Source organism: Gekko japonicus, unplaced genomic scaffold (assembly GCF_001447785.1).
Source record: "Gekko japonicus isolate JY-2015 unplaced genomic scaffold, Gekko_japonicus_V1.1 scaffold270, whole genome shotgun sequence".
Classification (NCBI taxonomy): Eukaryota; Metazoa; Chordata; class Lepidosauria; order Squamata; family Gekkonidae; genus Gekko; species Gekko japonicus.
Window position 1 is genome coordinate 438,306 of NW_015170282.1, and position 15,264 is coordinate 453,569.

General features: G+C 44.7%; 1 protein-coding gene across 1 annotated transcript in view; it reads right to left on the bottom strand.

Annotated features, from left to right (window-relative positions):
* Nucleotides 1–15,264, bottom strand: part of TDRD9 (tudor domain containing 9) — a 172,677-nt gene that overhangs the window by 30,059 nt on the left and 127,354 nt on the right. The window contains 8 exon segments of the mRNA XM_015417791.1: nt 4,078–4,189; nt 6,608–6,781; nt 7,209–7,309; nt 9,596–9,703; nt 10,717–10,833; nt 11,709–11,762; nt 12,576–12,620; nt 13,042–13,105. Of these exon segments, the coding sequence (XP_015273277.1) occupies nt 4,078–4,189; nt 6,608–6,781; nt 7,209–7,309; nt 9,596–9,703; nt 10,717–10,833; nt 11,709–11,762; nt 12,576–12,620; nt 13,042–13,105 (775 nt within the window).

A 15,264-nucleotide genomic window follows, 5' to 3' on the forward strand; every position in this document is an offset into this window, starting at 1 on the left:
CCTGGAGATCCCTTCGAACTCTATGATTCTATGACCTGGATCTTCAAGTTTACAAATGGTCCACCCTCTGGCCTTGCTTTATTTAGTGAGGGGGAGGGAAAGGCCCAATTTGTGGGCCAAAGGGGCTGGATACATTCACAAGTACAGGAAATGTTCCAGCCAGCAGAGCACCATGGGAACTGTAGTTCCAATTATGTAGTTCTAGCTGCATATGCCTCACATATCCTAGGTGCTCCTCCTAGAGACTTGGGGTGGCCTTCAGCCTAGGAATGAGGCCTTGCCTGCTGCCCCCCACCTGACCTTTTGGTAATGAATGCACAATAAGACGGCAACCCCACTTGCAACATGAAGGTCAGGAACGAGAGCAGTAGTCTCCAACAGTGTTGAACCTGTGGGCCCTTGTGGAATTTTGAGAACGGACAGGAAGCATAGTCATGGCTGGGAGATGTAGGATGCTTTGAAGCTCACCCAGGGGTCCCCAAAGCTCTGGGAACAATGCTCCTTCCCAGGGCAGAGGGCCATAAACTGCTCTTTGCCACTAGAGCGGAGATTAGTTTCTTGCAAAGAGATAAGCATTTGCTCAACTGCCAGGAAGATGGACAGCTACTGTAAAACACAAGCTGGGCAATAGTGAGACATGTGCTCCACATGACAGGGGGAAGGAGTGACAATTAAAAAAGGGTGAATCATGGTGGAATGAGTGCCTTCCGGTCTTCCACTGTCCTCTGAAGTTGGCTCAACTTCATGTTCGTTGCATCTATGACACTGTCTAACCATCTCATCCTTTGCCGTCCCCGTCTTCTTTGACCTTCAATCTTTCCCAGCATCAGGGTCTTCTCCAGTGAGTGCTCCCTTCTCATTGGGTGGCCAAAGTATTTGAGCTTCAGTTTCATTATCTGGCCTTCCAGGGAACAGTCAGGGTTGATTACTTTTAGGATTGACTGATTTGATCTTCTTGCAGTCCAAGGGACTGCATATAACTACATATAACACCATATATAAACATCCAATATACGCAAATAATGTTTAATAAAAATAGATATATTGTGTGTAATGTGTTAAATAAGTATAATCATATTATTGGTATTTACATTCACATATAGGCGATCAGATACATAATCAAAGTAACAAAGGAATATAAAGGGAACAGTCCAACTATTCTCCCACCTAAGTAGCTAGTTTCTGTGCAACGTAATCTGTAATCAGATTATGTATCTGACTGCCTATATAATGCATGTAGATACCTATAATATGATTATGCTTATTTAACACATTACACACAATATATATATTTTCATTAAACATTATTTGCATATATTGGATGTTTATACATACAATACATGGGTCGGAATTTCCACTGGCAGCTGTAACTACTGATTTTAAATGTTTATAATGTAAATCCTTTATTGTGTTTTAAATTTTACTGTATTACTTAAGATGATGTGACCCGCCCTGAACCCGCTTGCGGGACGGGTGGGATACAAATATGGGAAATAAATAAATACATGGGGGAAGGAGTGGGCCTCATCAACTCCCAAACTCGGGGCTGAGTAAACTAGGGCAGGAAGGGTACGAAGATCTGGACATACTGTTCACAGAGTTGAAGCTTGTCCAGTGCTTGTTCCCATCTCCCCTCCAGGAGGGATGCTGACGTGATGACTGCGACTCTAAAGTTAGACCCCGTCAAAGTGCTTCCTTTCCTTTCTGAGATCTGCAGTGGTGTGGTGTGGTATCCACAAACGGCTGCTGAAGCTTCCCTTCAGTCACACGGGAGATCCTTGTGCTGTGGTGGCACAGCCAGTCAAATCTCCAGTGGCCAATCAGAAGCTTTGCTGGGCAAAAGCCTCGTCTGGCCCCACCCACTTTCTTAAAAACACTTGACAGGCAGCAGGAAAGGTGTCGGCAGGTGCCATAGCTCCCACAGGTGTTTGGGGTAGTGGTTAAGTGCGCGGACTCTAATCTGGGAAAACTGGGTTTGAATCCCCACTCCTCCACTTGCAGCTGCTGGATGATCTTGGGCAAGCCATAGTTCTCTCAGAGCTGTACTCTCAAGGACAGTTCTGCAAAGAGCTCTCTCGGCCCCACCTGTTGTGAGGAGGGGAAGGGAAAGGAGTTTGTAAGCTGCTCTGAGACTCCGAGTGAAGGGCGGGGTATAAATCCAATCTCTTCTCTTCTCTCTTCTTCTGTTGAGGACCCCGCACTAGATGATTAAACTGTGCAGTAGTGAATAAAGTCCTTTTTCTTTCTAAGAAAGCAGACTGTGCCCAAAGTGTCCCTCTGCCACTCACTCATGCCTGCACTAGAGAGGGGCTCTGTACTCTGCACAGAGAGCCTTTTACCAGCAGAGGATCTAAGTGCTGCTGGGGATGAGCTCGCGATGCCGGTAACGCCTGCACGTGACAGGGCTGAGCTTCCAGAAGCTACAGCTGAGGCAGAAGCACGCCCGGACAGTTCTCCTCCTGATTCGCCTCCACCAGTATCCCGTTTAAGGGAACAGCGCCGACGGCAGATGGCAGCTAGGCAGTGAGAGGCACACATGCGTGGCAGACGCTCACTCAGCCTTGAGCACTAGCAGGAGCTGGGACTCGCTGAAGGCGCACTAATTGCCGACAGGTTTATGGCCTATTTAACTCTAGCACTCACGCTGACAAATCGTGCCAGCAACTAGTCTCTTTGGATGAAAGCTCTGCACCTCCACGCTCATGTTCCTGACTCCTTGTTCCTGACTGGATTCCCTCAGCCCTGTAACCTCGGCTTGAACGACTGCGCTTTGACTCTGCACCTTGAACCTTTGACTCCTTAGCGCTTGACTCTTTTGGACTCTGGCTCCCTGACAACTCTAACGGTTTGTGATTTGAACTTGATGTCCCGGTTGGTTTGCTTGCCTGGCTCTTGACTCTGGACTGTACTTTGACCACCCCGCTTTTGCTTAGTGTCTTGGACTTGGTTTCCCAGCTACCTTGCTTAACTGGCTCTTGATCTTGGACTTGTCAGCAACCTGCCAATTGTTTCTACTTTCGTTTTTACTATGCATTCCTGTTTATGCACTTAATTGCTTCATCAAAGTAACGTGTATCTCTCAAGGCCATAGGAGGTTTGCTGCTGGATAGTTGCTTGGGTTATCTCACGAAGGTGCCGTGGGAAGAATATCTGTTTATGCTGTATAGTACCGTTTGCTCCCAGGCCTAATGGCGTGCACAGGAACTCCCGTAATTGGGCCTCGCTTGTTTGAATGCACTATAACCTGTCATGCTCTTTGAGTCCTCGTCATTCCTAACAGTGTTCCTGTCAATGCATCTTCAGCTTTAATTAAAGTAAAACCTTTCTACAAGTGTGTACTTCGTTGTGGCTGTGGGGACCTGACAGGACTGTATCCTGACTACCTTGCCCCTGCCTAGCCTCGCATCATGACAGGAGGCAGCTACTTCTGAATGGGTGGACCCAGAGGGTGATTGATGACTTCTGTGGTCTTCTGAAAGACATTCTGCTCCAAGGAGGTGGAGGAAAACCAGAATGGGCTCTTTGCTTTAGGACAGGGGTTTTCAACGTGGTGTGCCTATGGGCACCATGGTGCCCGTCAACTATTTTCCTGGTGCGTGCCAAGAGCTTTTATAAAGTGGGTAGGGCTAGGTGAGGCTTTTGTTCAGCAGAGCTTCTGATTGGCTGTGCAGATTAAAAGGGATCCTGTTAAAGAGTCAGGCAGAAGGGGTACTATTCATTATGTGTAACTTGGCTCCCTGACATTTTGTGACTGGCTCCACCTCCTGTGGCAGACATTTTGTGATTACACCCATCGCCCTGTGTCAGAACCCCAAATGTGTCCGCAAGCTCAAAAAAGTTGGGGCCCCTGGTTTAGGAAATAATTATCTATGGGAAGAAGCTAGAGGGCGCCAGGAAACACCTCAGCGAGCACAATGGTGGCCCACTGGCGCCAAGCTGGTGATCAATGATCTAGAGAGTTTTATCTGAAACAGACTGGGGACCGACCCATTCCCAAATGCTGAAGCCCAAACCTCCTATTTTTAGAGGACCCCACTGCCACTAGTGGCATAGTTTTTAGTATAAAAACATCCCTACCTCTGTGACATTGATCGACAAATCAAGGCTTGTAATGGTCTGCAATTTTTCTGAAGTACTGCAAAACTTTTGTACGGGAGCCACGGTATGCTTCTGAAAATCCACCTTCACACTAGTAAAGAAAAACAAGCGCAACCACACAACAGAAACACAAGAGGCAATCTGTGAGCCAACAGCACGGAGGTTTCTTTCCAATAAAGAAGAGAAGGTTTTTACACCCCTCTTTTCTCTACCTTAAGGAATCTCAAAGCGGCTTACAATTGCCCTCCCTTCCTTTCCCCACAAAAGGCACCGTGTGAGGTAGGTGGGGCTGAGAGCGTCCTGAGAGAACTGTGACTGGCCAAGGGTCACCCAGCAATCTTCACGTGGAGGAGGAGTGGGGAATCAACTTGGCTTAAAAAGCATTCTAGCATGATATCCATCTGACTGTGGTTTACAGGAGACAGCTGTTCACCACTAGGTCACTGTAGAAGAGAAACCCCCCCAAAATTTCGTTTGTGAACAACTGGAGAGAGAGAAAAACCCTTTACTAACTTCTGGAAGAACCACAAAGTAATTCAAAGTACAATGTTCTATTCCACCTGCTATGTGAACATCACAGGGTTTTTTTCAGTGAACTAATGTGTTTATAGGGAGAGCCGGCCTGACGTGTAGTGCTTAGAATGCTGGACTAGGATCTGGGAGACCCAGGTTTGAATCCTAATCTGCCACGAAAGCTCGCTGGGTGACCTTAAGCCAGTCACTCTCTCTCAGCCAACATACCTCACAGGGTTGCTATTGTGAGGATAAAGTAGAGACAAAGTGAAGAACATTGTAAGCTGTTTTCAACCCCCCTGCTGGAGAGAAAAATAGGGTATAAATCAGGCCCATAGCCACGGTCGGGCCTCCTGAGGACCCCCCCCCCCGACTTCCTCCCAAGGCCTCACAACTTTTAGGAAGAAGGAGGGAGGCCACGGGGGAGGCCGCGCGTGCCTGCACTACAAGCCCTTTAAATGCTTTGGGGGAGAAGTGGGGGGAGGCCACGCATGCGCCTCCAAGCCGCCAATTTCAGTGCCACCTGACTTTTTAAAAAGCCCCCCCTATTTAAAAAATCCTGGCTACAGGCCTGGTATAAATTCTAAAAAAGTTAACTGATACATTTCATAAAAGTTGTAGCGAGTTTACATGGGTTTTTTGCTTTCTCTCATTTTGTACATCCACTTTATTTGTAAATCTATTTTGAAAAGCAACAAAGCATGTTCTGGGGACTGCCGAGAGATTTCCTTGTTCCAGGCATCCATATTACTCTCTTAGCATTCACATCTTTGCGCAAACTAGTCATTGTCTACCACAAAGCAAGCTTCCTCTGCTCTTCTTTTCTATGGGCCTTTGCTAGCAGAAGAGGAAGTGTTCTCCGCAGCAGAGACTATGAGCTTTTCCACATTCTCATTTGCCTCACTTATGTGTTTCTGTTGCTTGGGGGGGGGGGGGGGTCCTGTTGCTTTTGTGGTGTTCCTGTTCCACTTGAGTTTTGCTCCCTCTAGTGGTTGACTCAATATTACACTGTGTTATGTCCCGCATATCCCCCTGCAGGTTTTTATGCAGGGAGCAACAGCAGCGCACAGGTGAGGAAAATGTGAATGTGGAAAAGCCCTATCTGGCACGTATGGAACTCATTCACAGAAACCAACCCTGTGTTTAACTGCATTCACTTGAAGTATAATTCAAATAATGAATACTTTTTAAAAAATGTCTTGGCACTGGTGTACTGTGCTATTCCATTTAAGAAAAATTCAGTGCTCACTGTGGAATACAATACAATACAAGACCTTGTGGGCAATCAATTAAATTGTTGAGCAGTCGGGTTAAAACAGATAAAAAGAAGTACGTCTTCACCCAAAGAGTGATTAACACATGGAATTCACTGACACAGGAGGTGGTGGCGGCTACAAGCATGGACGGCTTCAAGAGGGAATTGGATAAACATATGGAGCAGAGGTCCATCAGTAGCTATTAGCCACAAGGCATAGATAGGAACTCTGGGTCTGGGGCAACTGATGCTCTGTATTCTTGGTGCTGGGGGGTGGCAACAGTGGGAGGGCTTCTAGTGTCCTGGCCCCACTGGTGGACCTCCTGATGGCACCTGGTATTTCTGGCCACTGTGTGACAGAGTGTTGGACTGGATGGGCCATTGGCATGATCCAACATTGGTTTCGCTTATATTCTCGTGAATTCAGCACCCTGCTCTCTCATTTTTTAAAAAGATGTTTCTAGTCCTTATTACTATAATGGCTTCAAAGGGGGTATGGACAAAGCCTCCAAAGCCACATGGTGGGCCGAAAAGGATTTTCAGTGGGCGGGGCTCCAGCACTGCAAACTAAGGAGCTATAAGCACATTTTGGTTCATTTGCAATACTGGTTGCAAAATCCAGACTTGTTTTAGGAACACACAAACACCCAGCTGTGAACACTTCACTAAACAGAACTAAAACTGAATCATATATCACTGCCCATTCTTTACAGAACCCAACCCATCTACGTAATACCATACCGTGTGCCCCTCACGATCATACTTGATCCCCTGTCCATTTTCTCTTCAATCTCTTCTGACAAATGTACATTAAGTTCAAATTGATTCCGCAGTTGTGCCATCTTCAGGGCCATGTACACAGCAGGAAGTGTTTTAAAGCGTTCTGTTGGATTCCGGGAAAACTCTATAAAAGCTCTGTTTAAAAAGAAGAATTTGGGAGGGGTATGTGTGATCAGAAGTGACAAAGTATTGTGACAGTCCCCATAATGCTTCTAGAAACAAGCATAATTCCAAAATTAAAATGCAGCTGGGAAAATTTTGGGATTTTTCACTTTAGAACCTCATGTTGTTACTACCTGACGCACAGCATTTGTAAGCAAAGAACAGTTTACAACTATCCACTTTATCTACTTATTAATACACTTCTAAGTACCCCACAGAGAATTGAAGGTGGCTGACGTAAAACATTTCTTCTATTTATTTCATTATAAAACAGCCCAGAAGTGTCACTAATCTTCAACTTTAATATACATGCCAGCACTCTAAAACCAGTAAGCCGCCAAATATGAACACCACATATTCATGTTCAGTCAATCTTAGAAGACTATAAAAGTTGACTTACTTGGCTCCATCATAGGAAATGGTTTTAACTTGGCCACACTGTCTAAACAGTGACTGCAGTTGTTTATAGTAGAGAAAGCCATAGGAGGGCATGCTCTTTAACTGTTTAAAACAAAAATATAGGTACAGCGTTGGTATTTCAAAGCACATCAATATCTGAGCATGTCAATATATACACAGCCTTAGAACTTCACCATTTAATTGACACTGGAGCGCGGTAATAAAAAGTTTGGATGGCAGGGTCATAGGCAGGATTTTCCATTTTGTGGGGCAAATCTGTTTCTTGGGGGGTACCCATTATGCTTATACTTAAAAATAATAAATAACTGGAGCCTGAGAAGGACAGGGTTTGGAGAGGGGAAGGACTTCAATGCCACAGGATGTACCTGGAGATCAGGTGTAATACCAGAGGATCTCCAGCCGACTTCACCTGATAGAATTTGAAAGATATGCTGTCTTAGATAGGTTATTATGTTTGCCGCAAGGGTTCTGATGGGACCCTAGACAATGCTGCTATCTTAAGAGCTTTTGTGCCCACAAAGAAAAATTATTGCCCCTTATGTCGTTTATATAAACATCACGATCCTTGAAAAAGATTAATTTAAAACAGGTAAATGACTAGAGTCCCGTGGGACTAGTAATAGTGTTACTGACAAGGGGCTGTCTGAATGTAAACCTGCACTCGATGTATTGTTTGGGTGAAACATTTTTTTCTATGTATTGTTTGGGTGAAATATATTTTTGATAATATTTGATACCAATATTTAGACAGTATTGAAAAATATCAAAAGAAAAAGAATAAAGCATAAAATTAGTTGCTGTAGATTTTCCGGGTTGTGTGGCCATGGTCTTGGCATTGTAGAACCTGACGTTTCGCCAGTAATTGTGACTGGCATCCTCAGGGTTATAAACACAGAAAGATGGAGTACTCTCTGTGTCAAAGTGAGAAGAAAATGGTAGGCAGGTAATTTATATCTACTCCAGAAGGTGGGGTAGGGCTGAGTCATTATCTTGTAGGAGTTCCCCGGGCTATGAACATGCTACTGGAGGAACTTTCCTGAGGAGGTTCTTTTGTATATGGATTGTTTCCACCTTCTGGAGTAGATATAAATTACCTGCCTACCATTTTCTTCTCACTTTGACACAGAGAGTACTCCATCTTTCTGTGTTTATAACCCTGAGGATGCCAGTCACAATTACTGGCGAAACGTCAGGTTCTACAATGCCAAGACCATGGCCACACAACCCGGAAAATCTACAGCAACTAATTTTATGCTTTATTCTTTTTCTTTTGATATTTTTCAATACTGTCTAAATATTGGTATCAAATATTATCAAAAATATATTTCACCCAAACAATACATAGAAAAAAATGTTTCACCCAAACAATACATCGAGTGCAGGTTTACATTCAGACAGCCCCTTGTCAGTAACACTATTACTAGTCCCACGGGACTCTAGTCATTTACCTGTTTTAAATTAATCTTTTTCAAGGATCGTGATGTTTATATAAACGACATAAGGGGCAATAATTTTTCTTTGTGGGCACAAAAGCTCTTAAGATAGCAGCATTGTCTAGGGTCCCATCAGAACCCTTGCGGCAAACATAATAACCTATCTAAGACAGCATATCTTTCAAATTCTATCAGGTGAAGTCGGCTGGAGATCCTCTGGTATTACACCTGATCTCCAGGTACATCCTGTGGCATTGAAGTCCTTCCCCTCTCCAAACCCTGTCCTTCTCAGGCTCCAGTTATTTATTATTTTTAAGTATAAGCATAATGGGTACCCCCCAAGAAACAGATTTGCCCCACAAAATGGAAAATCCTGCCTATGACCCTGCCATCCAAACTTTTTATTACCGCGCTCCAGTTCAAACCACTAAGCCACAGTCTTGTTGAATGTCATAAGGCTTCAGTATGTGTGATCATGCCAATCTATTTGACAGATGTCTGACAGTCTGGAGAACCAGCACAAACCGGTTCTGACTGGAGCTAAGCTGAGCTGTCTCACAGTGACTCAGCAGTAAGCTGATTGGGTGGTCAGTGTATATAAGTGTATGTAGTCTGTACAGTATATTCCTTCTTCTTGTATGAGCGTATGGCGGAGCACTTTGACGGAGAGAGCTGTATATATGAAAATAAATCACTGTATATAGTTAACCACAAGAACTGTGTGAGTGTGGTTTACTGAAGTGGAAGCAGAGTGCTATTTTGATCTTAAGCTGAGAGCTGACCCGGTGACGCACACTGCGCGACAGACTGTGAGACAAGTCTTTCCTGCTCATGTTAGGTATATCATGTATCTTGGCCCTGAAGCACAAAAAAGTGCAAGCTATGGCAGTGGTTACCACGTGCAAACTGGGCTGCTTGAACGAAATTAACCTACCATAACTGTTGTTTTGGGATCCTTGCCTGACAGCTCCCTTGCAGCAATTTCTTCATCATTTTGCCCCAAAGCAAAGTAATTTGGGTAGAAAGCACCAGCCATTACGACCTGAGGAATCAGAGAAGACAAACGGCAGGAGTCACAATTCTCTCTTAGAAACCCATTTTCTCCACTGTGGGGATGTACGTGTGATTGGGAATCAGAGCAGGCGGAAAAAGCAAACCAATTTGTCTGCGTTTTTATTATCTCACCTAAGCCACACAAAGGGATTCTTCTAAACAGGAAGACAGTGTAGAAATCAATTAAATAAATATCACATCAACCAAATGATCCCAAACTAGCTTCTCCTGACGTTTTGTGGTTCTCTTAGGTGCCCTGCACAAAAAATGTATCCCCCTGGACCGCTGGCCCACAGTAAAGCAACACTGACTGAAATGATATTGTGCTCTTCCTTATTTCTCTGGTAATTGTGATGGGGCTCTGCGGATACCCAGGATAAAAACAAAAGACAACTGCGGATACCCAGGATAAAAACAAAAGACAACATTTTCAGCTTCTTGTACTCTTAATTACAAAACTACACGGACACTGAATGCTCATTAGTAAAGGTGAAGGTTTCCCTTGCTCGAAAGCCAGTTGAATCCGACTCTAGGGTTGCGGTGCTCATCTCCGTTTCAAAGCCGAAGAGCCAGCGCTGTCCAAAGACGTTTCTGTGGTCATGTGGCCGGCATGACTAAATGCCAAGGCGCATGGAACGCTGTTACCTTCCCACCGAAGTGGTACCTATTTATCTACTTGCAATTTCTTGCTTTCAAACTGCTAGGTTGGCAGGAGCTGGAACTAGAGATGGGAGCTCGCTCCGTCATGCGGCACACTCGGGTCTCGAACTGCTGAACTACTGACCTTCCACAGCCTGCAGTTCAGCGTCTTAACCACTTGAGCCACCGCAGCTCCTTAGATTAACACAAAAGCTACCCAGAGGAGCATTTTTTAAAAAAATCGTAAAGTCTCACAGATCTTTAGGAGACATTAGCTGGCCTTGGCTGGGAGGGCAGGGTAGAAATTCAATAAAATAAATAAATAAATAAGTTGCACTTTGTACATCTAAGTGCATCCTATACCTGCAAAATGAAGCGCTGCTTATACACATAGTCACGATCCATGGCAGGGGGTTGCGGGTTAACATGCATGTTGAATTCGCTGACTCTCTTTTTCAACTCCTCGTACAGTTCAGCCACCTAAAAGAAGTTTTCACTCTAATGTTATCCATAATTTTGCAGGCTACCAAAAATACACATATGAAAGATTGCTTGGTTAAAGAAAAAAAGGACAAAGCACTCTGTATTTACCGGTAGTCAGGCCCAGTTCCGGAGAGGGGTGCCCTGGGCAGAAAGTGCCCATGTCCCCCCATGCCCACTACTAGCTCCCCTCTTGCCCGCCCACCTACCTATGCATCATTCTTCTGCCCAAACTGCCTAAATCCCCTTTTCCTGATGGTGCCGGGTGGTGGGTGCAGCTAGGAGTGCCACCATAACGGCTACCAGGAACGTTGACGCTTTCTGCACCACCCACATCCCCATAGGCTATAATTGAGCTAGGAAAAAACAATTTTTTGGCACACCCCTATTATGCTTTTCAATATGATTAATATGAATAATATTAATATATAACAATATGAATAAGCCGCCTCGAGTCACAGGGGAAAGTGGGATATAAATATCTGAATAAATAAGCAGTTTGGGCATTTAAGCAACTTCCTGTTTGCTAGGTTAGGCGGCGTTCTAATGGGAGAGCTTTTTTGTGTGTTTTATATAAGAAATCCCTGACCTGATCTGCAGATTTTATATATAGATACAGATATAGATCTATCCCTGGCCCAGGTTATCCAGTCTTGTCCGATCTCAAAAACTAAGCAGGGTCAGCCCTGGTTAGTACTTGGATGGGAAGTCCAGGGGTGCTACACAGAGGGAACCAATGACAAACCTCCTCTGTTCACTTCTCCTTTCTAAAACCACGAGGAGTTGCCCTAAGTCCGTTGTGTGAGACATAGGGAGAGAGGGGAGGGGAACAGAGCTGGGGGTGGGGGGAGAGCCAAGACACCTGTTGAGCTTACCTCTCTAATTCGTTTTATATGAATATACTTGGAACGGCCCCAATCAAGTTCATCCTGGAAAAAATTTGGCAATTATTAAAAACCATGCTTCTTGTAATTCACAACAGAAGAAGAAGAAGAAGAGAAGAAATTGGATTGATACCCCGCCCTTCACTCAGAGTCTCAGGGCAGCTTACAAACTCCTTTCCCTTCCCCTCCCCACAACAGACACCCTGTGAGGTAGGTGGGGCTGAGAGAGCTCTGACAGAAACTGCTCTTTTTTCAAGAACGGCTGTGCCAGAACTATGGCTTGCCCAAGGTCACCCAGTAGCTGCAAGTGGAGGAGTGGGGAATCAAACCCGGTTCTCCCAGATTAGAGTCCACGCACTTAACCACTATACCAAACTCCTGTGGGCACCATGGCACCTGCCGACACCTATAGTGACCCTCCCTCCAGAGAGCCCTTCCGGGGTCCACCCGAGAACTTGGATTCATGTGCCTCCACCACTACTAGAAGCGTTCCAGAATTCCGACAAAAGGGGGCATCGGGAAACAAGCAAGCCAATCATGGTGTGCCACTGTTCCTTCCATTACTGCAGAGATTCTCCCTGCCCCTGGCCATAAGATCATCTTTGCCCAGAGACCACTACATGGAGGAAATCTCATGTGGGCACTCCATCTTACAGGACAGTCCAGGCGTCATAATGAAGAGCCTAATTGGAAAGATGGAGCCTTTCTTCCTACCTTTAACTTAAAAAAAAACAAACACCAACCCTGGCGGAGGAAGAAGGTGGGGGGGGGGGGAGAGAATCACCACAGCAAAATCAACTTTCTGGTCTCGCAATTGAATAGGCCACACTGAGCCCTAAACCGCAAAGTAGAGCTAACCTTGGGATGCCTGAGCTTTCCTTTTTGCCTGCTTTCCTGCCACTCCTGAAATTAACAGAGAGAGGAGGAAATTTGAGATATGCACAGTAATTTGTACTTGGAATCAGAGACTCTAAAGTGCAGGGAACACAGCAGCGCAGGATTGTTACAAACAAGCCTCTCTATAAAAGCCAGTCTCCCAATTCAGTCTTGCACACATGCTGCCCTTACAAATGCAGTCTTTCCTCCTGTCCTGGTTTGCCCCCCTGCCCCCATAGATCCTCTTGCCCATCTCTCTCTCTCTATCTCTCCCCCACCCCACCCCAGTGCTATTTAAATAGTAGCAACTATCTGCCACAGTCTGCAGTAACCGTAAAACCCTCCCACATTATCAGCCAGATGGCAATACAATGTGAAAACCCTGAGGCTTGCTTAACTTTCCCTGGCATCCCTGCTAGAGGTGGGGAGGGTGGAGGGGTGAGATTACCTTAAATGCCATGACGAGCGCAATGCAATCGCTCTTGCTGTTCCCAGAAAAATGCAGCTTATTCCTGCAAATCGATAAATTTGTCACAAGAGATTTTTAAAAAGGTAGGGGTGTTACATAGCTGCTGTTTAAAAATGTTATTGCTTTTAAGTATTTGCTAACACACTGCTTTCCAAAATACAAATAAAAAATGAAAGGGTAGGGTAGGGTATCAGGCATGTTATAAAAACACAAGCAAGACAAGTCACGTTTCCAATGTGGGCTCACATCCAGCAGGTGCTTCGCCAACTGCATTGGTTGCCAGTTGACTTCCGGATTCGCTTCAAGGTGCTGGTAATTGCCTTCAAAGCCTTATACGGCCTGGGACCCACATATCTGGGGGACCGGCTCTTCCCATATACACCCCGAAGAGTGCTACGCTCGATGGGTCAACATCTCCTGATTGTCCCTGGCCCAAAGGATGTCCCGTCTTGCTCAGGGCCTTTTCTGCCCTGGCCCCTGACTGGTGGAACATGCTCCCAGTCGAGATTAGGGCCCTGCGGGATCTTCAATTCCGCAGGGCCTGTTAGATGGAGCTGTTCTGCCAGGCCTTTGGTTGAGGCAGCAGACGTCTCTATATGGCCTCCCTGAGGTGGCTGTCACCTATCCATCTATTAATCCAAATAATATGCTAAAGAACTGTACAACCAGTGACAGTCAGAAGTGTGATTGAGTTTTAATATTTATTATTGCTTAAATTTTCTAACTTGTTTAATTTTAATCATATTTATTGTACTGTTTTTATGGTGTTACCCACCCTGAGCCCGCTTGCAGGATGGACGGGCTATAAATACAAATAATAAATAAATAATATTTTTTTAAAAATTCCGTCAAAGAAAAAAAGAATCAACCTTGGTGGCAGGCAGCAAGGAGAAAGGAAGAGATTGGTGCTCTGGAAATCTTCTCATAACAAGTAATAAACTAACACATAAGCTTAGAAAGACAGGATCTCACAAAGTATATTGTTTATTAACAGATTTCTCCCCCCCCCCATTACTAACTGCAGTCTGACAGGGTAATGACCTCCTACTCTTGAGTTTTTAGTTTAGTGTGAGTTACTTTTCTTTCTCCTTAGTTGTAGCTCCCCTTCCCTTTTTTTCTTTGTAGTTTATGTACTATTATAAAAAATAAAAAAATCCCCCTCGGGGGTCTTTAAAAAAAAAGAGAGATTGGTGCTGTTCCTAGTTGTACGTTCTCTAAACGTAAAACATTAGAGCTACCCCCCATGGTTAATTGGGCAAAAGGTTTTTTAAAAACTGCAAATCAAAGCACACTAGGTGACCCTGGCCTATTTAATTTCGGAGGGGCAGCAGTGTTAGACTTTGGCTGGCAAAATAAACAGGAGTCTTGTGGTGGTAACGACAAACAAGATTTTATCCAAGCATAAACTTTTGTGCACTAGAGCCCACTTCATCAGATATGTGTAGTGAATCCTTACCAGGCAGACATAAGTATGTATAAAGCTGTGGTAGTGGAAAGATGCTGTTAAGTCGCAGCTGATTTATGGCAACCCCGTAGGGTTTTCAGGGCAAGAGACATTCAGAGGTAGTTTGCCATTGCCTGCCTCTGTGTAGCAACACGGGTCTTCCTTGGTGGTCTCCAAGTACTAACCAGGCCCAACCTCGCTTAGCTATCAAGCTCTGAGGGGATTGGGCTAGCCTGGGCTATCCAACTCAGGGCATATATATGTAAACATCATTAAAAATACGTGTACGTAATATAGATGTAAACATCATTTTAAAAAACTGGTTAACACTGGAAAGACAGACATACCCCCTTCATTCCTCTCTTAGCCTAACCTACCTCAGGAGGTTGTTGTGAGGAAAAAGTGGAGGAAAGAGAAAGATGTATACAACCCTGAGATCCTTGGAGGGAAGGTCGGGATCAGATGTGATAGACAACAAGTATTTTAAAAAAAGAACCTGAAGGGGTGCCAGTAAGAAGAGGTATTCCCCTTCTTTCTCAAACAAGTGGGGATACCTCTTCTAAGATCATAGCCACTGCAATATACAAAGTATGCCACTGCCTTCAGAACCACTGCTTTTATTCATGTGCGCATTTAGTCAATTCATGGGAATAATCCATTCTCTTTGTTGGAAATGTGTGTATTGCAAGGTCTAAAATTCAGTCATTATAGGGTTAATGTGTGTTTACCCTGTGTGCTATTGTTTAGACTGACCTGGA